The sequence below is a fragment of the Equus quagga genome, chromosome 2 (genome assembly GCF_021613505.1).
Source record: "Equus quagga isolate Etosha38 chromosome 2, UCLA_HA_Equagga_1.0, whole genome shotgun sequence".
Classification (NCBI taxonomy): Eukaryota; Metazoa; Chordata; class Mammalia; order Perissodactyla; family Equidae; genus Equus; species Equus quagga.
The window spans coordinates 153,422,755-153,450,046 of NC_060268.1; the positions used below are offsets into that span (position 1 = coordinate 153,422,755).

The following is a 27,292-nucleotide window of genomic DNA, read 5'->3' on the forward strand; positions in this document are numbered from 1 at the left end:
TTGATCCTGAGGAGGCCATCCAACGGAAGCCAAAAGCTGTTTGCCTCGAGATGTTCCCTGCGATGTTACCAAGGCAAAAAATTGGGGGGAAAAATGCGAAGTATCCAGCGAGCTATTCTGGCCAGCCACTCAGTAGACTCCAGTGGTGAGATGAACAGCATGGAAAAAGCTTTGTGGTATAAAGTTGACTCTCCATCACGCTGTGTCCCCTTAAGGATGACTCACGGAACAATCTCTCTCGGTCCCAGTGCCGAGAAACTCTGTGTTTCTCCAGGGCAGCTGCTGTGCTTTTATCTTGCGTGCCACATATCTGTCAGCTGACCATGTTTCCCTTTAACCTTGACTGTTGGGAAGCTCCAAAGCAAGTTTCCGGCCCATCTCCCACAAGCGCATGGCAGGAATTTCGTATACCAGTACTGCCCCTGGCTTTCTTTTCCTTTCTTTTTCCCAGTCTTCTATTTATTTGTAATCTTCTTGTATTGTATGCTGTGTTTGTCCACTATTTAAGGAAAAGTTTTTTTGGAATGGAATGGAATAGAGAGGAGAAAGATAAGAAAGGGAGAGAGAAAGTTAAATGAAAAAAAGCTGAGAGGAAAATGATTTTACTCACATTCCCTTCAGACTCAGCTGAAGAGCATCAGTTCTGCCGGTCTCTCGCGGACGTAAAGGGGTCGACACCTTTAACCGGTAATGTTAGAAACCTCTCAAATGATCGACAAAGCAGGAAGATGCAAAATGAAATAATGAGATGTCACTTTTCACCCAGAAAATTGGCAAAACTAGTTCTGACAATACCCAGTCTTGGCGTGGATGGACTAACAGACTCTTCTATGTGCTGATGGGGTAGGACTTGCTAATTGGGAAGAAGTTTGGGCCATGAAGACGCACATACACGTGACTGAGCAATCACACACCTAAGTGTCTAAACTGCAGAGAAGCTCTTAGACAGGTCTGCTTCACCGTTATTTGTAATAACAAAAATAAGGCAATATTCCAAATGTCCTCAAAGGGAGAATCAAAAGTGAATTGTGATCTCCCCTCACAATAGAATATCACACAGCAATGAAAATGAATGAATCAGAGCTACGCATCCTGTGATGGACAGAGCTCAAAACACAATGTTGAGCAAAAACAGCAAAGAGTAAAAGGTCATATATGTTTGATTCCATTTCTATAAAGTTTTAAATGGCAAAAACCATATTATATCGTGTTTATGGGTCCATATATACATTTTAAGGGTATAAAGACATGAATGGGAACAATAACCCCCTCGGACAGGACAGACGAAAGGAAGAGGAGAGTGATCAGAGGAGGGTGGTCATGGGTGCAGGGTACACCCATGTGGATGATATTATTATCTATTCTTTTTGGTATGGCTAAAACATTTCATTAAAACACAGAAAAATGATGTGAACACTGTCATTGCAACTGGGTAAGACATTCTGCCTGCCTCAGGACAAAGATGGGAAGGAAATGTGTGACAAACTCTGGTGTTGGGGAGGTAGGAACGTGGGTGAGGGTAACAACAATGTCCCAGCTGTTCATAAGAGCATGGGAAGGTGTCAATGGCTGTGATGGGGCCTCTCTTGCAGGCTTTGTGGTCCAGGGCTCCAATGGCGAGTTCCCCTTCCTGACCAGCAGTGAGCGCCTGGAGGTGGTGAGCCGCGTGCGCCAGGCCATGTCCAAGGACAAGCTCCTGCTAGCCGGTTCCGGCTGCGAGTGTGAGGCCACAATGCCTGGGGCCCGGGGCATGGCTGGGTGTAGGGGGACCAGGCTCCTTGGCCCCAGCTGGGTCCAGTCTGTTCGTCCTGTCTCTTCTGCGCCCCTTGCTTGCTCCAGGGTCCTAGCCCAGCCCTCCTTCCTCCTGCTGTTGCCCTCTGTGGCCTAGAGGGAAGACTTCCTCTTTCCTCCTGCAGCCACTCAAGCCACGGTGGAGATGACCTTGAGCATGGCCCAGGTCGGGGCTGATGCCGCCATGGTGGTGACCCCTTGCTACTATCGAGGTCGCATGAACAGTGCTGCCCTCATTCACCACTACACCAAGGTGGGTGTGAGGGGTGGGCATGGGTTTGAGGCCTGGGACCCAGAGGATGCTGGATGAGGTGAGACTCTCCCTAGCGAGGGAAGATGAGATGAGCTGGGAGCAGAGTGGTGGGCCTACTTCCTACAAATGGCAACTATGGGAAAGGGAAGAGATGCTACTAGGTACCAGCTGTGTGACATTGGGTAACTGACCTAACCATGCTGTGTCGCTGTTTCCTCTCCTCTCAAACGGGAGGAATAATGATGTCTTCCCCACTGGGTTGTTGTGAGGACTAAAGTCTATCAAAACATATGGGGCTTAGGACTGTGCCTGGCACATAGAAAGCGCTCACTAAGTATTACCCATTACTATTGCTAAGAATCAGGGTACGCGGCATTGTGACTTCTAGTCCAGAAGGCGGGCTGTCCAGGAGGCCCTGCAGTGACCCAGGCCCGGACCTGATGGGGGCAGGCAGTGACTCGGGTTCCTCAGACTGGACGGCTGCCCTCTCCCCCTTCTCTGTGCCCCTCAGGTTGCTGACCTCTCTCCAATTCCTGTGGTGCTGTATAGTGTTCCAGCCAACACAGGGCTGGACCTGCCTGTGGATGCAGTGGTCACGCTCTCCCAGCACCCGAATATCGTGGGCATCAAGGACAGCGGTGGTGATGTGAGTGGCAGCAGCTCCTGGCTGGGGCTCCCTCCTCCTCTCCTCTTTGGCTACCAACTTCAGGGCAGCTCTGGGACCCACTTCAGCCCTGGGCTCCTGTTTGGCTTCTGTCTGTCGTGTGGGCTCTCTGGGGCTCCTGAACTTTGGAGCTTCTCTCTGGGGCCTGGGCTCTCATCCTCCCACCAACCAGGCTGGCAGCAGAGGCTCGGGGCCCAGTTCCCACACCGGGTTTGCTGTTGCAGGTGACCAGGATCGGGCTCATTGTTCACAAGACCAGGAGGCAGGATTTCCAGGTGTTGGCTGGATCGGCTGGCTTCCTGTTGCCCAGCTATGCCATGGGTAGGCCTCCTGCTGCTCTCACACTGTGATGAGTGACCAAGAGAAATCCAGGCAGCTGGGGTCTGCTGGGAGAGACTGTGAGGGCTGGGCTGGGACTGCAGAGGGCTTTTGTCAGGCTGCCTGCTCAGAAACCTCAGAAGTCTGGCACATTGCTTGCTTGTCTGAATACCGGGTACTTGTGAATGACCTTGCTGGGTGGAAGAGGGTGAGCACAATCTCTGGCCTGCAGTAGGGATGCCTGCAATTTGCTCTAAGTCCCGAGCTCCCTGTCTAGGTGACAGATTTAGCTCCTGTAATCTCACCTTGTAAATCATTCTCTGAGGGCAGAGGCTTTGGGGCCCTCCCCTCTTGTCCGGGAGTCCATTTTCCTCTCTCCTGGTCCCAGGCCAGATGAGTTGTCAGACCTGTAGACCTGGGCCAAGGATCTTCAGCAGCCTGAGTAGATGCTGTTCCAGTCCAGGATCCTAGGAATGTCACCATCAGACCAACTGCTCTTGTCTGTTTTGGGTCAAGGTCCTTGGGTTCAGGTTAGGTTTGAGCCTCAGAGGGGCCGGGGGGAAAAATCTGCTCCCTTCAGCTGAAGCCCCAGTGAGTACAGATTGGAGTTACTTTTCCAGCGCTGCAGGGGGCTGTGCTGGTTCCTGTTCTCTTTGGTCTCTGTACACTTTGGCTTGTTGTCTAGGTCCCTCTGCCATGTCTCAGTCTCTAAAGTGCAGAGGAAGAAGAGGGGACCTGTTTACGGCTCGTTCCTGAGAGTGGGGTAGATGGAAAGAGCACAGGCTCCGGAGACCAGAGCATCTGAGCTGGAATCTCAGCTCTGCCATTTATTCACTGACTCCCACTAAGCAAGATACTCCACCTCTTTGGGCCTGAGTTTCTACTCTGCAAAGCAGGGCTGTGTTGTGAGGATTAGAGAGCTTCGGCCCTGTGTCTGCCATAGCGCTTGGCGCATAGTAGGTATTCAATAAATGGCAGCTATATTAGCTCATTCCAAATGGCCAACTCTCTCTCCAGTCTTGAGGCCACTCTGTTTAAGGTCACTCCTAACAAGCCTTAGAATCACACTCGCAGGCTGGCAGGGCCTTCTGAGATCACAGCCAGCCCATTTTCATTGCCCAGATGAGAACAAAGAGGACCAGAGAGTCTATGACTTGTCCGTGCAGCCAACGGGAGGAAGTACCCAGTCTCCTGAATGTGTCCAGAACTCTTTCCACTCCCCCACCCCCAGCCCCGCTGCTGTCCCAGCTGAATTCACTGGGGAGAATAAGATTTCAGAAGAGCAGAGGTTTCCCATTCACTCCACCCCATTCCGGGACTGATGAGTCAGGGGGCTATTGGAGGAGCATGGAGGTGTCAACTGGCAGGTGGGACTTTGCTCTGGGGGGTGGGGGTGCAGGGATGAAGTGTCCTTGAGTTAGCCTTCAGGCTCTGCTCCCTGCCCTTCACGGAACAGTTCCAAGCAGCACGCAGCCTGTGGGATTCTGCTTCAAATATGCTGGCAGCTTTCTCTGGAAAGCTGTACTCTGTGGACTCACAGAGCATGCCTTTGATGTGGCCAACAGTGTCACAGAAATCCACATCCTATGTCCCCAGAATAAAGAGGTGCTGGGGACCAGGGTTTGGAATTCTCCGTGAGAAGAGGCTCTGGCTGATGTTCTGCATTTTGCTCTGGGGCAGGAGCTGTGGGGGGCATATGTGCCCTGGCCAATGTCCTGGGGGCTCAGGTGTGCCAGCTGGAGCGACTCTGCCGCACAGGGCAATGGGAAGATGCCCAGAAGCTGCAGCATCGCCTCATTGAGCCAAACACTGCGGTGAGCTCCCAGCCAGGGGCCCCAAAGGGTGGGTGGTGGTGGTGGGGGGGGGGGTTGTGTCCTCAGTGGAGCAGGAGCCAGGGAGGGCACAGGGGTCCCCACTCAGGCTCTTCCCTTTCAGAAAGCCCTTTTAGGGAACATCCCAGTGTGGGAACTCCTTGTGCCTCCCCAGAAATCTTGACTTCAGACAAAGTTGAGCCCCATTGGTTCTCAAACTTAAGCATGCATTAGAATTGATTTAGGGAGCTAGTTAAAATTCTAGTCCTTTAGGCCCAGGGCTATGCATCGAGGCAAGCATTCTGGGTGATTGTGGCATAAGTAATCCTGGGGCCTTACTCAGAGACGCACTGCCTAGAGAGAGGGAGCCATGGGCCTTTATATCAGCTTTATGAGGGGACAGATCCTGAAAGACAGAATGATTGGGAGTAGTTGAGGAGGAGTTGGAAGTCTGGAGGTATTCAGAGTCCAGATTTCCCAGGGGACTTCTGTCTTCAAATGATCTATTCTGCAGTCAGACCATGTACCCCACTTCTGCGTGGGGCAGGTCAAGGAGAAGAGCCAAGACGGAACGACTGTCCAGTGCCAGGCGGTGCTGTGCAGAGCCACACTGGAGTCCGAGGCAGAAAGAAAAATGTGTGTCTCTATAGACATGCCTTTATCTATATTTTATTTATTTATTTATTTTATTATTTTTTTTAAGATTTTATTTTTCCTTTTTCTCCCCAAAGCCCCCAAGTACATAGTTGTATATTCTTCGTTGTGGGTCCTTCTAGTTGTGGCATGTGGGACGTTGCCTCAGCATGGTTTGATGAGCAGTGCCATGTCCGCGCCCAGGATTCGAACCGGCGAAACACTGGGCTGCCTGCAGCAGAGCACAAGAACTTAACCACTCGGCCACGGGGCCAGCCCCCTTTATCTATATTTTAAATTAAACTTTTTATTCAGAGATAATTGTAGATCCTCATGAAATTGTGAGAAATAATATAAAGAGATCCCGTGTACCCATTACCCAGTTTCCCCCAGTGGTGACATCTTACAAAACTACAGTACAACGTACAAGCAGGGTTTGACATTGATGTAGTCAAGATACAGAATGTTCCCATCACCACCAGGATCCGTCATGGTACACTCTGATAGCCACACCTATTCACCTTCTGCCTCCACCCTGCCTGAACCCCTGGCAACCACGAATATGTTCACCATTTTCATAATTTTGCCAGTTCAAGACTTTATATAAATGGAACTGTATAGCATATGACCTTTTGAGATTGGCTTTTTTTCACTCAGCATAATTCTCTGGAGATTCATCCAGGCTGTTACATGTATCAGGAGCCAGTTCCTTTTCATCAGTGAGTAGTATTTCATGGTATGGCCATACCACAGCTTGTTTAACCATTCACCTGTTGAAGGACAGCTGGTTGTTTCCAGTTTTTGATTATTAAAAGCTGCCCCGTGGCCGAGTGGTTAACTTCACATGCTCCGCTTCAGCAGCCCAGGGTTTTGCTGGTTGGGATCCTGGGCACAATCATGGCACCGCTCATCAGGCCATGTTGAGGCAGCGTCCCACATGCCACAACTAGAAGGACCCACAACTAAAAATATACAACTATGTACTGGGGAGCTTTGGTGAGAAAAAGGAAAAATAAAATCTTTTAAAAAGAAAAAAAAGCTGCTATGGGGACCCACCCAGTGGCGTAGTGGTTAAGTTTGGCACACTCCACTTTGGCAGCCCAGGTTCACAGGTGTGGATCCCGGGCACAGACCTACACTACTCATCAGCCATGCTGTGGTGGCGACCCACATATAAAGTGGAGGAAGATTGGCAGAGATGTTAGCTCAGGGCTAATCTTCCTCAGAAAAAAAAAGAAGCTGCTATGAACATTCATGTGGAAGTTTTTGTGTGACCATAAGTTTTCATCTTTCTGGGATAAAAAATACATAATTGGTGGATTGTATGATGGGTTGCATGTTTAGTTTTTTTACAAAACTGACAAACTGTTTCCAGGGTGGCTATACCATTTTACATTTACATCAACGTGAGTGTACGAGTGATCCAGTTTCTCTGCATCCTCACCAGGATTTGATGTTGTGATAATTTTTTTTCATCCCCAAAGCCCCAGTGCATGGTCGTATATCCTAGTTGTAGGTCATTCTAATTCTTCTACATGAGCTGTCACCACAGCATGGCAGCTGACAGATGGGTGGTGTGGTTCCATGACCAGAAAGTGAACCAGGACCACCGAAGCGGTGAGCACTGAATTTTAACTACAGGCCATCAGGGCTGGATGGACTATTTTTCGTTTTAGCCATTCTGATAGGTGTGTACTGACATACTGTGGTTTTAATTTGCATTTCTCTGATGGCTAATGCTATTGAATATCTTATCATGTATTTATTTTCCATCTGTATATCCTCTTAGATGAGATGTCTAATGTCTCTTGCTCATTTTCTAATTGAATTGTTTGTTTTCTTACTGTTGAGTTTTGGGAGTTCGTTATATCTTCTAGATACTAGTCGTCAGCCAGATACGTGGTTTGCAAATATTTTCTCCCAGTCTGTAGCTTGTCTTGTCATTCTCTTTTTTTTTTTTGTTTAAAGATTTTATTTTTTCCTTTTTCTCCCCAAAGCCCCCAGTACATAGTTGTATATTCTTCGTTGTGGGTCCTTCTAGTTGTGGCATGTGGGACGCTGCCTCAGCGTGGTCTGATGAGCAGTGCCATGTCCGCGCCCAGGATTCGAACCAACGAAACACTGGGCCGCCTGCAGCGGAGCGCGCGAACTTAACCACTCGGCCACGGGGCCAGCCCCTGTCTTGTCATTCTCTTAACAGGTCTTTTACAGAGCAAAAGTTTTAATTTTGATGAAGCCCAATTTATCAATATTTTCCTTCATGTTTATGCTTTTGACGTCAAGTCTAAGAACTCTTTCCCTAACACTAGATAGTAAAGATTTTCTCTTATTTTTTCCCCAAAAGTTTTATAGGTTTATATTTTACAAGTCTGTGACCCACTTTGAGTTAATTTTTGTATAAAGTATGAGACTTAGATCAAGGTTCTTTTTTTTTCACCTATAGACATCCACTTGCCCCAGCACCATTTGTTGAAAAGATGATCTTTTCCTCCATTGAATTGCTTTTGCACCTTTGTCAAAAATCAGTTGGGCGTATTTGTGTGGGTCTATTTCTGGATTCTCTATTCTTCCCATTGATCTATCCCTTTGCAATACCACACAGACTTGATTACTGTAGATATATAATAAATCTCAAAATCAAGTAGACCACTTCCTCCCACTTCGTTCTTTTTCTTTCAAAGTTGTTTTAGCTAGTCTAATTCCTTTACCTTTCCATATAAATTTTAGAATAGTCTTGTCTATATCTACAAATACTCTTGCTGGAATTTTTATAGGAATTGTATTAAGCCTGTATACCAATTTGGGGACAACTGACGTTTTTCCTATGTGGGCTTCAAATCCTTGAATATGGCATGTCTTTCCATTTATGTAGACCATCTTTGATTTATTTTAGCAGCATTTTGTAGTATTTGGCAAACAAGTCCTGTACAAGTTTTGAGAGATTTATACCTAAATGGCTCATATTTTTTGAGTGATTATAAATGGTATTATATTTTTTATTTCACCATTCGTGTATTCATTGCTAGTATAAAGAAACACAATTGATTTTTGCGTGTTTATCTTGTATCTTTTTTTTTGTATAGTTCAATGAGATTTTTTTTTTTTTAAGATTTTATTTTATTCCTTTTTCTCCCCAAAGCCCCCCAGCACATAGCTGTATATTCTTCGTTGTGGGTCCCTCCAGCTGTGGCATGCGGGACGCCGCCTCAGTGTGGCCCGATGAGCAGCGCCATGTCCGCACCCAGGACTCGAACCAACGAAACACTGGGCCGCCTGCAGCATAGCGCGTGAACTCAACCACTCGGCCACGGGGCCAGCCCCTCAATGAGATTTTTTTTAATGCTTTTTGGTGAGGAAAATTGGCCCTGAGCTAACATCTGTTGTCAATCTTCCTCTTTTTTTTTTCCTCCCCAAAGCCCCAGTACATAGTTGTATATCATAATTGTAGGTCATTCTAGTTCTTCTATGTGGGATACTCCCACAGCATGGCTTGATGAGTGGTGTATATGTCCGCACCCAGGATCCGAACCAGCAAACCCTGGGCTGCTGAAGCAGAGCACACAAACTTAACTGCTCAGCCACAGGGCCAGTCCATATCTTGTATCTTATGACTTTGCTGAACTCTCTTATTAGTTCTGGGAGTTGTTCTGTAGATTCCTTGGGATTTTCTACGTAGACAATCATATCATCTACAAACAGGGAGAGTTCCATTTCTTCTTTTTCTGATCTGTATGCCTTTTGTTTCTTTTCTTGCCTTATTGCGCAGCCTAGAACTTCCTGCACTGCACTGAATAAGAGTGACCTTGTTCTTGATCCAAAGGAAAGGCATTCAGCCTCTCACCACCGAGTAGAGGACAGCTCTAGGTTTCTGCAGAGGCTCTTTATCAAGTTGAGGAAGTTCCCTTCTAGTCCTAGTTTTCAGAGTTTTTTTAAAGTCATGAATGGGTGTTGAATTTTGTCAAATGCTTTTCTGCATCGATTGAGAGGATCATGTGACTTTTTCCCTCTTTAACCTGTTAACATGGTGGATTACAGTGATTAATTTTCAAGTTTTGAACCAGACTTGCGTCCCTGGACTAAACCCCACTTGGTTGTGGTGTGTAATTCTTTTTATATATTTCTGAATTCCATTTGCTAGTATTTTGTAAAGGATTTTTCTGTCTATATTCATGAGGGATATTGGTACGTAGTTTTATTTTTTTTGGTCTGTCTTTGTCTAATTTTGGTATCATTATAAATTGTTTGGGAAGTGTTCCCTTCTCTTCTATTTTCTGGATGAGACTGTGTAGAATTGGTGTTAAATCTTCTTCAAACATTTTTAGAATTCTCCAGTGAAACCATCTTGGCCTGGAGACTTCTTTCTGGGGAGTTAAAAAAAACTATAGCTCTGCGGTATGCTCCGCACTTGGGCTTTACCGATACCTTGCTGGCCGGAAGGCATAGAAGTGCCTCCTTACTGCTCCCTGTGTGGCCTCCATTGATATCACCAGGGTGTGTGTGTTGAGGGGGAGGGCCTCCTTCAGGGTGGGCAATGGTGGGAGTTCTGACTCTTCTCACTAGGCCTCTTTGGGTGGGGAGGGGCACTTTTTACTGCTGAGTGTGCGGTAGAAGTACTGGATCCCAATTCAGCCTTTGCTGGCCTGGGTCGGGGTGGGGCCACAGTGTCTTCTGTGCGGTTTGGCTGGAGTAGAGCGATTATTGTCTAAAAGTTTTCCATCTTGTTAAATTGCCCCTTTCTCGGTCCTTGGCTAGAGAGAGCAGGCTTTTGCTGGGGCTTTTGTTGTCTGTGCACGTGGGCATTCCTGGGCTAGGAACTCATCACTTGCTTCTTGGGTCCGAGGTGCCTAGTCAATCTTCCTTCTCTCTACCTTTCAGACTCTGCTTTTACATAACGTCCAGGGTTTTTCAGTGGTACTTACTGGAAGGAATAGGGAAAAGTACATTTATTCCATCTTCCTGGAAGTAGAAGCTCTGAGCAGTTTTCTAAATGGTGATTTTTTTTTTCCCTCAGAACATAAACTTGGAAAAAAATATTGAAAAATTTAAAAATAGGTATATTAAAACTCACCGCATTCTTTTAGTTTTAAATATTTTATCTATACCAAAACCGTAATTTATTGCAATTTTAATTCCCTGGCTTGAATGGAAACGAAATCAAAACAATTTTTCTTCCAAATTTACTTCTAGAAAAAAAACATTAAAAATACACAAAGCCTGCCTAGAGGGGTACACGTGTACTTTGCCTCAGGCTACAATATGGTAGGGCATAGCTCTGGTGGATCCTGTCTTTATTTAAAACTTTGCCACTTTATCATGGATTTCTTTTGCATTGATTTTGATTTTTAAAAAATATTTACCTGATGACTGAGATTTTTGGCATCCCCTTAAATTTTGCATCTGAGGCGATAGTCCCAGACTGAGCTAGGCAATGTTTTGTTTGTTTAAAGTGGGGGACAGCCTCGAGATCTCTTTACCTCAAATGGGCAGATTAATTCAGATTTAGAAGAAGGACAACTGAAGAGGAGAGCATGAGGCTTCCTGGATACGAAGGCTCTCCTGGGAGGGGATGCTCTACAAATAGGATGCAAGAACTGTAGAAATGAGGGTCTTTTAGCTGAGCCCCACCAGGGCACAGGCTTTACTGGACATAGTGGACATTCCACCGGGGTAGGACCTCTGCTCTCCCACTCCCATCCACCTGTGAGAGAGAAGGTTCCAGAACCTGCATACCACCAGGACAGGACAAGGAGGAACTTCCAGGGCTCTTGGGGACTGGTCTAAGAGTGGTATCTTTCTCATCCGATTCTTGTGACTCAGAGTGGGTGTTGTTATCACCTCATTTCACAGACTAAGCAGCTTGGGCTGCCCCTTGGGAAGAGAGGATGCTTGCTGCCATCCTAGTTCTCTGCATGCCATCCTGCCTTACCCTTCACTCTGTGCCTCTCCTGTGCCAGCTCTGGGCACACACTCTGGAATGCCTGGAATTTATCCTGCTGCCTGGGCTGTAGGCTCAGTCACCCCAAGAGCAGCTTGATGTCACCCTATTGCCCTGCCCTCCTTGAACACAATGTGCTTCCTCCATTCCTGCCCCGGCTATATTTAGGACTTTCCATGGTCTTTACCACCAGAGCATTCAACCCTTTCTCAGGTCTGAAGAGGGGCAAATCAGAGATCTTCAGAGATCTTCAGAGACCTGTGGTGGGAGAAAGCTTTTCTCTAGCTACTTATTTCCATCTTCACCTCTAGGTCTTTCCCACCCTACTCAGGTTTTGGTTGAAATGTCCAGGTTATTAGAACCTCATGGCTGGGGCCAGGCCTGGGAGGAGATTGGCTAAAGCCTGCTGGCCTCTAGTGGTGAATAGTTATTAGTTGATCACTCATCAGTGATTCCCAACTTTTTATCCCAAACAACCTTTTATTATTTTTACCCTGCATGAAGCCCATAATTCTAAGGTTTTACCTTCCCTCCAAATAAAACTTTAAGTAATGATTACTTTCCTAGTTTTTAGGTAGTCAAAGATTCATCTAACACTTCTGATCAGCAGGAAGTAACTAGTTGCTATGCTAAAAGCAAAGAAACTTGGTTTCATTTTCCATAAAACTCCATGCATGATTTTAAATTACGACAATAGCTCTAGGTCCCCATTACAATGGAAAAGACTTCAGACATCATGTTGTCCAGCCCCCTCATTTTTTAGGCAAGAGAACTGCTTAGAGATAATAAGTTAGTGATACAAGCTCACACAGTGAAACTTCTTCGGACAGCGAGGCATTGTTTTTCCTGTGGGAGCATTTAGAGTTGCGGTCAGGGAGGAGCTATGGGTGAGGTGGGGGGCCCCACTGCAGGGGCAGTAGAGGCCTGCCATGCCTGGGTCAGCTTCCTGGCTCAAGTGCCCAGACCTGCAGCATGGCTGCCTTCGCCCATCCCAGCTGGAAGACTGAATGCCACTCTCCTCCCCAAGGGGGTGGGTTTTTGTCCTAAAGCTAAAGGAGGTGCCTTTCTTCCTTAATCTGAGGTTTTGGCATTGTGTTCTCTACTGCCGACCTACCTTCTCGTCTCTCAGTCTGGATTCCCAATCTACCCTGCATGTCACAGATTTGGTAGTTACCTCCCGGCAGGGGCGGGGGGCGGGGAGAAGGTGAGATCCCTAACTTTCTGAAAGTGACACATCTGGGTCCCAGCTATGTGTGTGCAGGGGATTCCTCAGTCTCTTCTAACAGGCCCTACTTCTCAGGTGACCCGGCGCTTTGGGATCCCGGGGCTGAAGAAAACCATGGACTGGTTTGGCTACTATGGAGGCCCCTGCCGTGCCCCCTTGCAGGAGCTGAGCCCCGCTGAGGAGGAGGCCCTGCGCACGGACTTCACCAGCAACGGCTGGCTCTGAGGCAAGGAGGGACATGCCCAACCTGAGCCCATCTCAGCTCCTGCCTTGCACCTGTAGCCTGAAGAGGAACATGGGGGGACAAGGGTTTGGGGCTCCTTTCCCTCCTCAGTCTCCAGGTAGCCTCCCACCAGGCACTTCTGACCACGCTCCTTTCCTGTTCTCACAGTCCTATGACTTCTCACATTTTTGTATCCTCAGCTCTGGGTCTCTAGAGACCTTCAGTCTGGCAAGGAGCAATTGCTGTGCTTTCCTATGCCCCAAGACACGTGAACCAGGGGGAAGGGCAGGAGGCAACTAGGTGCAGTGAGGCCTGGGGTTTTACTAAAGGGAAGACTATTTAGACTTGGGTCTTTGTGCTACCAGATCCACAGAACCACTAGATTATACCGGGAGGCAGTCTAGGACAGGATAAGATAGTGTTTAAGAGCAAGGGCCCTAGAGCCAGCTGCCAGTGTTCAGATTCTAACTTGCACATGTTAGCTGGGTGACCTTACCTAACTTACCCTCAGTTTCCTCATCTGGAAAGTGGAAATAATAATACCTGAGTCTAGTCCAAGCAGTGGAAGCCAGAGCTATTCCTAAGAACTCAAGTTCTGATTCCTTCCAGGAGAAGTGGTAGGTTAGGAAACCTGATCAGAAAAGTGTCACTGGTCTTTGAAAGGCTCCAAAGCTTTATTCCAGCCACAGGGCCCTTTCCTAAGCCCATTTCAATGGATCTCACATTCTTGTCTCTAGCCTGATCTCAACCATCACGTGCACAGAGAGAGGCAGTAGTTTGCCAGAACTGGTAAATAATGACAACTGGTGGATAAATGTTACATTCTAGAAGACTATTCTAGCCAACCCCAGGTCTGAAACATTAGGGAAGGGGACTTGGCCTGAGACAGGACCACCTTCTTGCCTATAGGCACTCTGCTTTTATTGCTAAAAATAATTACTTTGTTATTGCAATAAAGTTAATAAGTAAAACTAGCGTGGCTATGCACAGGATGACACTCCACTGCTATGAGGATCTTGTTTCCTGCCTGGATGTCAAGAACCTTCTGAGAGGAAATTTAGCTCTCAAGGTCTGCTTTTCCCAGCTCTGACAGAGGCTCTAATGATACTGAGCAAACACAGGTTATTAGCTTAGTGGCAGCCCAGGGAGAGGATTAGAGAAGTTTCCGGTGGGACAGGTAAGAGGCAAAAGGGCTCAAGTGAGATATTTAGAAACACTTAGTGCATTAATCAAAAAGGCTGCTCTCTCCAAAATGTTTCACATTATTCAGTGACATCTGCCTAGTGGCAGAGAACCTGAGATGAATTTTTTTAAAAATGACTCTGGTTAAAATGAAAGGTAAACAGATCCTTAGTTAGGGCAAAGGCTGGAGGAGAGAATATAAAAGGTATCAACCTTCAGCTGAAACTGGGCATCTGGCAGGCACTGAAGTGTGGAGCTTAGCACCCGGCTTCTTCTCACAGGCAACTTCCGGAGGGTCTGGGCTCAGAGGAGAAGCAGGTTTAGGCCTGGAGCTCAGGAGGTTAAAAAGTTAGCGCTCAGGAGGCAGGCTAGTGTACTGGTGAAGGCTCAGCCTCCGGGCTTAAACAGGTCTAGGTTTAAGACCTTGGATCTACCCCTTATTGTCTATAGCACCTTGGGAAACTCCTTATCCACCCTGAGCTCATCTGTAATAGGGAGTTAATAATGGTACCTTCCTCTCGCAGCTGTGTATGATGGTACCTTTCTCTCTCGGCTGTGTATAATGGTATCTTCCTCTCGCAGCTGTGTATGATCACGCATGTGAAGCGGATGGCGAGGCAGGTGAATGTTGCACATGTGAGCTCCGTTGGGGAAGTGTTACTCCACCTGTTGCAGAGAAAGGGAACTCCAGGCAGGAGCTGACTTGCCTAAGTAACCCAGCAGGTGTGACAATGACTGGTCTCAGGACTTGGGCACTTGGATGCTCAGGTGAGAAGAGTACAGTGGGAAGTGCTTTGGAACCAGAAAAACAGCTTACAAATCCCACTCAGCTCTGCTGCTTCCTGGTTTGGGCAACCTGAGCCTGATTTAAAAAAAAAAATGCTTCTACCCCCTCAGAGGTTTTGAGAATTAGATACTATGTAGCAAAATGTGCACTGTCAGTTCCAAACCCCTATCTGTGATTAACTTTCAGAAATAGTTGATATTCGTGAGGATGCAGAGCAAGAAAGTCAATAAAATGAAGTAGCGGCAGATCTGGTGATTTGTTTATTCCTCATAAACACTTGTTTCTACAGTACAATTCAGAGAATAAACAGAGGCACACGCCTATGATTTCCACCACAATCTGCTGTTGAGGAGACAGTGTGAGGATAAGGGGCTGGGGGGAGGGGTGTGTTTGGGTCACAGGGTAACTGGAGGCCCCTGTGATGAACTGTGCAGGGGTCCTATCAGTCAAGGGCTGACCCCCAGGCCTGACAGCCAAAGCTCCTAGTGGAAGAGTTACAGTGAGCCAAATGCTTTTAGTTCACCGCAGTCCTAGGATGGGTCCAAGTCTATCTAAACCCCAAGGGATGGAGGTGGGTCTGACCTACTAGTCCACGGGGAAGGAGCTGAGTCAGCCTAAGCCATCCCTAAGTTTACTCCATGACAGGGTCTGAAATAGCCCAGAGATGCCTGCCTTTTGCCCTGGAGTGAGGAATAAATACAAGTTATAAGACGACTGTTTACATCAGTTTCTTTCTTGACTAGCCCAAAAAGGGATCTTGTCCCATGTCTAAGGAAGGAGAGAGGCACAACTGGGGCACAAATTATCTGCTGAAACTCAGGTAAGGAAGACAGCCTGTGAAGTCAAGGAGAGGGAAACAGCACTCTTAGGGAATCCTTCACAGGGACAGGAAGGAAGACACGAACCCCAGTCTGGTCAGACAAAGCAGCAGGCCTGCAGCCATGATGCCGACCAGCAGTGAATGAGGGGCTAACACACAGAAAAGCTCTAGCCTTGACTCTCACAGACTGCCATACTGTGTAAGCCACCCCCATCTGTCTCCTTAATTCTCCAGGGTAGCACAAAGCACTCACCCTAATTTGGGGTTAGCATCATCTGTCCCAAATATAGGCAGAATGAAGAGCTTCCGCATCACTTGGCAGGAAAGAAGTAGAAGGCGGCAGCAGGTCTGCCCTGGGTATCCGAGGTGTGAGGGACAGAGAGTCTGTACCAATGAGTGAGAGAAAGGAAAGACAGCTGGAAACAAGTGCAGGGCCTGGGCCAGAACCAGCAGAACTTCTCTGTGACCGAACCCCTGACAGGCAGGCGATGGGCACATCACAGGGCTTCTGCTCTGTGGTCATTCTCACCTCCTCTCACATCTGGGGCGCTTGTTCACCTCCAGTGAATAACAGGGCATTTGCTCTACCCAATACCCGTCAGCTGAGCACGCTGACGCGTCAGGCAGTGAGGTTCCTGGCGGACTTGGAGGCGCTCTGGGCCCGCTGGACGACCGCTGAACACTTCTCACGCCGCAGCAGCTTGTTGTTCTCAAACAGACCTTCGTTGCGGGGTACTCCATGAGAACCATCAGGGAAGGTCAGCAGGCCTTTGAGGGGGACAGAGAAAATATGGGAGTGACAATGGCATTAACGACTCAGAGACCCAGGAAGAGAAAATCTGGCTCTTTTCAGGAGAACTCCATCGGTAGGGTCAATGGCCAGGCTTTAGGACATCATCACTATGCACTGCTGAACACACACAGAAGGATTAAAGCTAAGAAGGTGTCCTTCCGCCCATATTATGCTCGCCTAAGTCACCCGTCCTGCTGGGCTGGAACTTACCAAAACCATCGACTCTGCCATTTTTAAATTCCCCCTCAAAGGTCATGTTGTCATGTCGAATGAAGACTCCAACACCATTAAACTTGCCCTGGGCAAACTCGCCCTCATACCTGCAGAAACACAAGACGTTAGCCTTAGGGGGTAGTGAGCTGTCCAGGTCAACTGAGTCAAGCAGCTACCATATGTGGTACTTATTAAAGCCAAGGAGCAAAGCTGATTCCACTCGTCTCAGAGCCCCACCCACCCCACTCCCAACCAGCAGGGAGGGTCAGAGAGTACATCTGACACGAGGCTCTAATCTCAAGGAGGAAATGTAAGAGAACAGCAGTGGGCTGGAAGGTCACTCACCTCCTCACCACTTCAAAGTCTAGCTCTATTTATAAAGTCACCAAGGAAAGAACTGGTGCTTACCCTTCACCTGTTTTCAGAGGGTAGGGGACAAGCTCAGGTTTGATCCGATATTTATCACTATCATTTTTAGATCAGAGCCTCCTGAGTTTAAAGCTGAGAAAGGAATGACCCAGTACCCACCTTGAGCCATCTGAGAAGGTCAGTACCCCAAAGCCATTAAAGAGCCCATTCTCAAAATGACCCAGGTATGTGCCACCATCTGCAAACATCAGTTGACCAAAACCATGTCTGCGGCCTGAGCAAAGAGAAGGACAGGAGTCAGGTTGGGATGGGGCAGCTTCAGGGTCCCCTCTCACCATCTAACATCCCTTCTGTCACCCTACCCACAAAGAAAAGAAGAGAAGCAGTGACACTAGCAGGCAGAGAACTATTATCCAGAGTAATAACCTGGCTCCTGGGACCTTCCCATCTTAAGTCACAACCATCAGATTTGGAGCTGGTCTCTCCAGCTACGGAAAAATGAGAGAGCACTTAAAAATAACAATAGCTAACATTTACTGTGCCTTTCTCATGTGCCAGGCGCTCTTCTAAGCACTTGGTATTTATCATCTTACTTAAACCTCACAGCAACCTTATGAGGTAGACACGGAACTATTATTATTCCCATTAACAGATGCAAAAACCAAGGCAAGGAGAAGCTCAATAACTTACTTAAGATCATAGAGCCATTAAGCAGCAAAGCAAGAATGCAAATGCAGCAGACAGCCTGACACTTAACTACATTGCCTCTCTAGGAAAAAATAAAAGTACCCCTTAGCACTGTGAAGCCACGGGGCAAACCTACCAGCCTGACTGGCAACACTGGTTTGAACTTCGTTACATCCACAGGGCTGTGCTTCCCCACTGAACTGACCAGGAAACAGAGCCAGATGCTGGAGGAGCAATAATGCTCTTCAGACAGAGTACGAGGGAGTTTTTGGTGGATAGAGACTGCTCAGCAGAGCCTCAGGAAGTCTCTCCTCTCAAGGGTCAGATTAAAGGGGACAGCAGGTGTCTGGGAGGCAGGAGAAAAGGCTGGGGCTGTATGGAGGCAAGGTCATATCCCACCTGCACAATTTCTCCTCTCAAGGCTCAAAAATCCATGAGCTGCAGGCATCTACCGTGAAAAGGATGAGGCACGGGTCTGAAAAAAGTGTGAGCTGCTCTTTGCTGGCACACTGTAGAAAGTCAAGTCCCCTCGGAGCAGCTCCTGGCTTGCTAGGACTGGACCCACGAGCCTTTTAAGTGACCAGACTGTTTCCAAACCGAGCATCATTAAACTGCTTCCTGTACAGTCTCAGGCTCTGAGGAATTGCACCATTCCTATGAATACATACTTCCAAATGCAATGAGCTGTCACAGGAAATTCAAGGCAATGAATGTCATTTGCTCTTGAATGTCTGCCCTAATTTCCAGATCTTCCTTAATTTCTTAAGATTCACTGGAATCAAGTCACTGCAATTAATTCTGTACTTTCTAATTTATGGGCACTAAAAATAATTCATTTTACTTTGCTGAGTACATTAGCATTTATAAAAACAATTCCCAAATAAAACCACTAAAGGATAAAAGGATATTAAAACACTTTAAATTTAGAAGTGGAAAGATTTAACTTATTTCTGGAGGTTGGATTAAAAGTAGCATTTTCTAATTCCTTTATTTATAATCCTAAACTTGAATAAAGGAAAGGCAGTATTCGGATTAAATCTTGGAGTTAGAAATGAAGATTCATAAAGTTGGATTATATATCCTGATGTATATGTGTCCTTCAGCCAAATGAAGTGTTCATCACTAGATACCCCCAGGCGTCCTCTCACCCTCCTTCCACTCGCCACGATATTCCTCCCCACTGGAGTAGGTGAAGGAACCTTTCGTCAGGGTCATGGCGACAGCTTACAGAAGAATGAAAACTGCAGGAAACAAGCAGAGGAGATCCAGTGTCACAGGACGGCTGGAGGAAGGCCCGTGAAGCAATTTTGTAGACACCATTCTAAAGGCTACCAGCCTGATAAGTACATACTTCCTTGAGTACATTTAACAAAAACACCTACTTCTCCAGCCACAACCACCATCATCACCACCTCTGCCCAAGCAGTCTTACCCTCCCACTCGTCTTAAAAGTTTATAGCTAGTTTCAATTTTCTATGACCTGGGATGGAAATTTAGGATTAATCTACAAATATTTACTTGATATCTACAATGTGCTTAGTTGATGTATAAAATATAGTTTCTTCCCTCAATGAGTTTATAATCTAATTGATAAGACTAACAGTTAAAACACTGAATAATATGAGAGATAATATAATTAAGTGTCAAATTGGATGGCAGAGATTAAAAAAGACAAGGGATGGGCAGAATTTAAAACAAGTGGTGAAGAAAGCAGAGGGCAAGTCCAGATGGAGAAAACATAGGGAATGAAAGCACAAAGAGCAACATAACAGGGACGTTCACGGATAAGAAGCCTGGTCTTACTGGTGTTGAAGGTTGATTTAGGAAGTAATAGGAAATAAATTTATCTAGGGGCACTCAGCCTACATTTTAAGTCTGAAAAGAACCCCTCAGATTTAATCCAAATTCCCTCATTCTACAGATGGAGAAACAGAAGCCCGGAGAGGTTACAAGCTAGTCGGTGACTGAGCTGGACCTAGTGCCCAGGGCTGCCTTGAGTGCTGCTAGTTCTTCCCCTGTACTATGCCCTCGATTTTAAGGTCAGGCCAGCTTAAGGAGACCTTTGAAAGCTAGGCTGAAGAGTTTATAGTTGATAAGGCGGGGAAAAGAGGAAGCCTCTGGGGGTTTGTGAACAGGGATGTAATATGAAAGCAGAGTGTAAGGAAAAGGAATGTGGCAGCACGAAGCAGGATGGGGTGGAGCAGCAAAAACTGACAGCCAGAAAAGCTTGCAAGGCAGGAGACAGGATAATTCAGTAGATTGTGAAAACGAGCGCAGATTATTCTCCCTCCCTCCACACCCTTGCAATGTGACATGGCAGATCTTCCAATAAGGGCAGTTTATCTACTCCTCCATCCATTGGATCTGGGTGGATTATATGATTGCTTTGGCTAATGGAACATTAGCCAAGGCAATATAGCAGAGGTTTGAAAAGTGCTTGTACATTGGGCTTGCCCTCTGCTGCACTTGGAACTGTTGTGCCCCATGTGAACGAGCCCAGGCTAGTCTGCTGGACGACAGGAGGCCACGTGGAACAGCCATCCGAGCCGACCACAGATGCATGGGTGAGCTCAGGCAAGACCAGAAGAGCTGCCCTTCAGAGCCCAGCCCCAAATTATTATTGACTCACAGAATCACAGACTAAAGAAATGGCTGTTGTTTCAAGCCACTGTGATTTGGGGTAGTGTGTTATCACCTAGCAAAAACTAACTCGTACACCCAGGAATGAGATCATAAGGAGGATACCAGGGTAATGTGAGCAAAAGGAACGACTATGACAGATAGATCATAGGAAAAAAAAAACACCACCACAATCCAACAACATTTGGAGACTGGCTAGGTATGGCTTCACACGAGTCTAAAAGAACGCTTATATTCAAGAATATCCTATCAGAGGGGAGTTAAGATATCCAAAATACCACTAAATAGAAAGAGACAAAATCATTTGACATATTTAAAAAATGCAATCTCTTTTTCTTTTTAAAAATTCCCTAGGTCTTTTTACTCACCCCTCCATCTTTTCCAACGTTTTCTCAAACGATTATGACAATGCAGAGTCCCAGGCCCACGTCCAGATCTACTCAATCAGATCCTGTACATTAGAGCCTGGGAATCGGCAGTTTTAACAAGCACGTCATTAGATTCATACACATTTGAAAACTTGTGGACTACTACCCAAATAAATGGAAATAATGCGTGTGAAAAGCTCTCTGACCAATAAATCACCATTGAAAGGTCCCCTGTTATTAATAATTAACTTAGAGTCTGACCCTCAGGCACCTGCTGAGTTCCAACAGGACAAGAACAGCTCTGCTTCAGAGCACTGGGGCCGGCCCTGGAGGATAAAACGGGAGGGGATTTTTAAATCCCTGTGGGCCCGGTGCCAACAGCTAGCTTCCTTTGCCTTCAAGTCCCAGAGAAGCCCAACTCACACACACTGTTAAGCGTTGTACTGATGTCTCCATTATGGAAAATCAAGACGGGAATATAAAGAGTGGGTTCCACAATAAAAGAGGGATCTAGCATATTTTATACAAAAATAACGCCTTAAATATTCAACTAAAACAAGACATACATTAAGTTCCTTTTCTCCAAATTGTGGTGGTGGACAGTGCTGGGTTATGTTTAAGGTCAGCCAACACAAGCCTCTATAATCAAATGAGCTAACCCCAGAGAAGTTATTTGAAATACCTTTGTAACAGCAACTAACATTTATTGACTACTTACTATGTGCCATGAGTGTTTTTTAAATACATTATCTAATTTCATCTCACAACTTTATGAGGTGGGTATTATTATTTCCACTTGGCAGATGAGGAAACTGAGGTGCAGAGAGGGTAAGTAAGTTAAGTAAGGTCACCCAGCGAACATGTGCAAGTTAGAATCTGAACACTGGCAGCTGGCTCTAGGGCCCATGCTCTTAAACACTATCTTATCCTGTCCTAGACTGCCTCCCGGTATAATCTAGTGGTTCTGTGGAGCCTGGTAGCACAAAGACCTGGGTTCCGATCCTGGTTCACTGTGTAACCTTAGGCAAGTTACTTAAGTGTGTAAACCTCAGTCTCCTCCTCTAGAAAGTGGACGTAATATACCTATTTCACAGAACTGGCATGTGGATTAAATTAAATAACATACATGAAAGTACCAAGAACACTGCCTACCCCTGTCCATTAAATGTTAGTCTTTTCCTCCTTCAAAAAGAGACAACTAAACTCACACATTTATTTACTGTAACGGAAGTTTCTCTAAAGCCTCAATATAAAAACGCTACCAACATAATTCAAATAATATTTTGAAAAAATTCAGCAATTTTGACTAATGAGGTAAATACCAAGTAGAAGAAAAGCAAACTACAGTGACCACTCATCTGTTCTTTATCAACACCCTATGGGATATTTTAATTTTGGCCTATGGCATAACGATTTTTTTTTTGTTTTTATTTTTTTAATTTTTTTATTTTTTAAAGATTTTATTTTTTCCTTTTTCTCCCCAAAGCCCCCTGGTACATAGTTGTATACTCTTAGTTGTGGGTCCTTCTAGTTGTGGCATGTGGGACGCTGCCTCAGCGTGGCTTGATGAGCAATGCCATGTCCGCGCCCAGGATTCGAACCAACAAAACACTGGGCCGCCTGCAGCGGAGTGCGTGAACTTAACCACTCGGCCACGGGGCCAGCCCTCTATGGCATAATGATTTTTGATACAGGTGCCACAAGCCCAGCAATGGTCTGATGTGAAAACAGCCTGGTCTGAACAGAGCAGGGCTCAGCTACATCTTCCAGGCCCTGGCCCCATCCCAAAGCTCTAGATTCATCCCACCTATGAGGACAGATGAGTTCCAGGAATCCCTGTATTCGCACCCAAACACAGAGGAGCATTTATTTCTATCCCCATAAAGAGGGCCAGCTTTGTGGAAGCTCTTCTAGAGATGTTTGGGAGTCACTCCCATAAGTCCACCAGGAATTTCCTCACTTTTCTAATTACTCAGACACTTCATGCTCAGGGTCTCTCACACAGTAGATGTCCTGAGAGAAAGGTCCTTTTCTTCTTTCTCAAAGCCCCTCAAAACCTCTGAGGGCTATCTCCTCAGAGAGGTGATGCTGGTACCTGGGGTGCCATCTCTGTCCCATCAATGTTCCACAAGGTCAGCATCCAATTTCAGGCTCCTAAGCCTCTTATTGTCAGTCCAGCATTAGAGTGTGCCTGGGGCAGTGGTCAACATGACTCCACTGCAAATACAACATTAATGAGAGGAAGAGAAGCAGTTTTCCATCAAAACTGCAGAGGAAAACTTGCCAGTCCAGCTAGGCATTATGATAGCTAGAGGCCATCTTCGGCTCTTCCCAGAACTAAGTCAGAGTACTAAAAGTCAGCTTATGGTACAACTCTGAAATACTTCATTCCTTCAAAACAAGTCAGAATCTGAAAGGTGGTATCTTCTATTAAATCTTATAACTAAACAGCCATTCCAAAATATAAACACAAAACCATTATTTATACAGGAAGATGATAAGGGCATTTCCTTTAAATGTTAGACGGCAGTTAACTACTTTTGTCCTCACTCAGAGCTTTGGAAGGACTGTGTTGCTGTGCAATTCGAGGAGTCAGACTGACTACACAAAGGCTCATGGGGAGTAGCCTCTTGTATCTGTTCCTTTTTTCTCAAGGCTACATGAAACTCCCAAATGGTGGCATCCCACCTTGTTTCAGAGAGACCAGAAGAAGGCCCTGAAGGAAAGGGAACAGTGTTTGTCCAGTTTGAGGATTATCTATAGACAAAGTACTAGCCAGCCCTCAAATTGTAAACTTAGCCACTCTTTTGCTGTGATCTTAGCTCTTGGGAAATATACTCTAAATATTTGCAAGAAGTCAATGAAACTTGAAAGATCATTTTATTACCAAGTGTGGCAAATAGTATTTTCCAAAGAATTTGACCTTGCAATTGCCCCTTCAAAAGGTGGAGTCTAACTCCTCTCCTTTGAATCTGGGCAGGCTTGTGATTGCTTTCACCAATAGAACATGATGGAAACAATGCTATGTTCTGAGGTTCGATTACAAAAAGTAAGGCAAGTTCTCTCTTGCTCACTGGTAGGCTTGTGCTTGGAGACCTGAAACACTACAGGAGAAATCTGACTGCCCTGAGGCTACCAGGCTGAGCAGAAGCTGAGCCACATTTGCTGGTGCTCCGGTTGGCATTCCTCATCTCTGAATCATCCTAGCCCAGGCAAAGGAGCCCTGAGATGATTCCAGCCCCCAGCCATGGAGCCCACATCCCAGAGGTATCATGGAGCAGAGAGAGGTCATTCCCATGAGGCCCTGTCCAAATTCCTGACTCACGGGATCTGTGAGCAACATATGATTATTTTAAGCAACTAAGTTTGGGGCAATTTGTTATACAGCAATAGCAACTGGAACATCCTCTCCCATTTGTTTTAAAAAGTACATACTATAAATTTCCATTTCTTTTTGTTTTTTGGGGTTTTGTGTATGTGTGTGTTTTTCTTTTTTGAGGAAGATTAGCCCTTAGCTAACATCTGCTGCCAATCCTCCTCTTTTTGCTCAGGAAGACTGGCCCTGAGCTCACATCCATGCCCATCTTCTTCTGCTTTATATGTGGGACGCCTGCCACAGCACGGCTTTTGCCAAACGGTGCCATGTCTGCACCTGGGATCCAAACCGGCAAACCCTGGGCTGCCGAAGCACAACGTGCGCACTTAACTGCTGCGCCACCGGGCTAGTCCCCCTCCACTCCTTTTTTATATCAGGGAGATACAGCAAACTTCCTTCAACTGTTGCTTGTCAAAATGATGTCCATTCCCAAGAACACAATCAGAAGTGCTAATAAAAGGGAACAGATGTAGACTCCATGGGTCTCAGGCCATGGTTGAACACATTTGACTAGAAACTTCCATATGTGTCCAAATAACTGATATTGTCACTGCCTGGGACACAGTCAGGATTATCATATGACTTCTGTGTAGTCAGCCATGCTAACTAATAGTCAGCTGCATAGCCACTAACCCAAAAAGGAACTTCACCAGTAACCATGATCATTGAGACAAATCCAATTTAATAAAGTACAGCCAGTGCTGATGTAGATTGAAAAACCCAGTACTTTAACAAGGGATGCAAAGCATTTGCATCAGTTATTCAAAAAATCTTTTTAAAGAGAATAGATGGCCTAGGAGTTTAGGCTTCAGATATGCATACGGAATCTAGTTATAAAGTCAACAAGATTCATGCTTCTAAACAGATACCCATCCTTCCTGCTCTCTTGATGGACGAGTTGCAAAGGATTAATCCAAATGTTTACCCAAAAGAAAACAACGATTTTGTCCCCGTAAACCAATACACGATAGTCTGCACAACAGACTATATCCCCACTATCCTTATTTTTTCCTGCCCCAGCCATTTCCAAATAGAACTTGGAGACAGGAATGAGAAGTTCTGTTTCTCTTCCATTTGTCTTTTTTTTAACTTCAGAAATCAAACTTGTTAAAAAATATTTATGCATTCAGTCACCTGTGTCCAAATTCAGAGGGTTTTTGAAAAAAACTAACACAAAGGAGAATCGGTTTTCAGTTTAAGAATATTGCTTGGAGGCAGTCACCTTAACTACCCACATACATCTTCGCATTGTCCCCCTGAAGCCACCTCCCTAGGCTATGACAGTGTTGTCAAAGCTGTTCGGTTATAAAGAAAGCATTTCTTAGGATTTTGAATCCTAAAGAGAAGAAAGTGAAGCCTTTGATGAACAAAGATTAGGCTTGTAAGGAATCCACAACAAGTCAAAGGTTCTTTTTTAAGCGTTTTAAATGAGCTTGATAAGTCTTTTACTAGGGCTTTCTTCTACTCGCAAAGTAAACAAATGTACCGCTACTAGATAAAGGTCTTACTTAGGAAGACTGTGGGACGGTTAGATTGAAGAAAGTGGGAAGGAAATCCTGGTAAGGAAAAAAAAAAAGGGCGACTTGGGGGTGACGGGAACTGCCAGAATACTCTTCTATTTCGTGGTAAAGGAAAATGCCTGGGCCGGCTTCTAACACAGCCAACTTACTCCTGCTCGGACCCAAGCAGGCTGGAGATGCTGCAATGCAGGGATGCCACCATCAACTAATTGAGGCATCCCGTTCCCCAAGCCTCAATGTGTCTGTGTGGTGGGGGGCGTCTCTCTATCAGAGCGTGACAGAGCCGGGCCCGGAGCAAACAAAGCCCTAGAACGCAACAAACCAACACGTCCCCGTCGGCCTCCCCATTCCTTCTCCCACCTGGTTCTTGCCTTCCAGCACCGCTCCTTCCCTCTACTGGGTCTTCTCTCCGGCTCGGGCCGGGTCTTCTGCTCACACAGGTTTGCCATCCCCTCCTGACGCAGCCCCACCCACCGCGCTCGCTAACCCAGGTGCCCTGGGCTCTCCCAGGCCTCAGCCTACGCAGTGGGGACGAGAGACTCTGGTTTGGGACCCCTGGGGGCAGCCGCCCTCCAGTCAGCGCGTCCGGGACGGAGCTACGTTCCCCAGCCCCTGTCATCTCAGGCTGGGCTCCTCGGTCCCCACACTCTCCCGGCCCCCTCCCACCCGCGCTGCCAGCCAACCTGGGCTCGGCCTTTCGGGGTGACCGTCACGCCCCGACGCGGGGCTCCAGCGGCCCAGACCTCCGCTCGGCCGGGTTCGCCCCTGCCACCTGCCTCTGGGCCACTTCCACCAGCGCCTGCCCCACTTGACGCCGCCATCCCGGGCAGTCGCACTTGGCACAATTCCTTCTGCCCATTGGCTGTTACCTAGGCAACTGGGAGCAACGCCACTCCCCATTGGCCCAGCTCGGGCTCTGCGCCATCTTTGTGCGGGGCGGGGTGTCTCGAGAGCCGGAGCCAAACATCTGAAAAAGGCGTGGGACTGAACCGCATCTCGGCCTCCGTGACAGGCAGAACTCAGCTCTCGCCTGCCTAGAGACGGGCTAGTTGACATGTCAGCCCCAAGCAAAGCCAAGCCAAACCTGCATCAGACGCAGCACTGCCCACCGATCCTGCCCCGTCTCCACAGCTGTCAATGGTACCGCCGCGGAGTTGAAGGACCGAATCCGAACCCGGCTTTGGGGGTGCAGCTTTGTACATTGTAACGCGCTGGAGGGGGCAACAGCAGTTTAATGAGTGTCACCCCTGTGCCAGCACTGTGATATGAGGACACTTTTGCATTCATTGTAAGGATTTGTGTTGTCGTTGTCATTACTCAGATCCTTTGTGTTTAAAATACAGTGCCAAGATTGGAAGAAATCCTCCCAAGTACCATGCACACCAATCCGTTTATCCATGTGCTTGTTTACTGAACAATGGGAATACAGAACGATGCTAGGTTCTGCCAGGCTAGAAAAGACAAGATCACTGCCCTCGTGGGACTTACTGCCTAAATGTGGAGTAGAAAAGATTCATGCACACAGAAAAATCCAAGACTGTATTTCATTATTAAGAGAAGGCAAGCAAATGAAGAGAGTAAGCAAATTGCTTTCTGAATTGGGATTTCCTCATCTGTAGCATAGAAAATGATGATGATAATAACAATGACGATGATAAAGGCTGTCCAGGACTTGTATGAGAAT

At 46.6% G+C, this 27,292-nt stretch overlaps 2 protein-coding genes across 8 annotated transcripts in view; one reads left to right on the plus strand and one right to left on the minus strand.

Annotated features, from left to right (window-relative positions):
- HOGA1 (4-hydroxy-2-oxoglutarate aldolase 1) overlaps window positions 1–24,119 on the plus strand; it is a 33,637-nt gene extending 9,518 nt beyond the window's left edge. Inside the window, exons 2-8 of one of the 4 annotated variants that reach the window (XM_046653696.1) lie at window positions 1,593–1,721; window positions 1,917–2,044; window positions 2,556–2,690; window positions 2,933–3,029; window positions 4,707–4,840; window positions 12,706–12,856; window positions 23,793–24,119. In XM_046653696.1, the coding sequence (XP_046509652.1) occupies window positions 1,593–1,721; window positions 1,917–2,044; window positions 2,556–2,690; window positions 2,933–3,029; window positions 4,707–4,840; window positions 12,706–12,855 (773 nt within the window). In that variant the 3' untranslated portion in view covers window position 12,856; window positions 23,793–24,119. Of the gene's footprint in view, window positions 1–1,592; window positions 1,722–1,916; window positions 2,045–2,555; window positions 2,691–2,932; window positions 3,030–4,706; window positions 4,841–12,705; window positions 14,369–14,617; window positions 15,068–23,792 lie in introns of those variants that run through there. The other 3 variants (XM_046653695.1, XM_046653694.1, XM_046653699.1) reach the window with 3 other exon arrangements.
- MORN4 (MORN repeat containing 4) lies at window positions 15,209–26,428 on the minus strand. Of its 4 annotated transcripts, none has more exons than XR_006887510.1 (5): window positions 25,969–26,265; window positions 17,177–17,291; window positions 16,646–16,755; window positions 16,172–16,410; window positions 15,209–16,026 (listed from the first exon to the last, which is right to left on the minus strand). XR_006887510.1 is itself a non-coding variant. In XM_046653701.1 (5 exons), exons 2-5 carry the CDS (start codon window positions 18,917–18,919, stop codon window positions 16,262–16,264), a joined length of 441 nt encoding a protein of 146 aa, XP_046509657.1. In that variant the 5' UTR covers window positions 18,920–18,945; window positions 26,292–26,428; the 3' UTR covers window positions 15,209–16,261. The 4 variants fall into 4 exon arrangements, 3 of the variants coding, with proteins under 3 accessions (XP_046509657.1, XP_046509658.1, XP_046509656.1); XM_046653701.1 differs by lacking the exon at window positions 25,969–26,265 and adding exons at window positions 18,853–18,945; window positions 26,292–26,428 and having other exon boundaries at window positions 15,209–16,410; XM_046653702.1 differs by adding an exon at window positions 18,853–18,945 and having other exon boundaries at window positions 15,209–16,410.
- Between the last annotated feature and the right edge of the window lie 864 nt (window positions 26,429–27,292).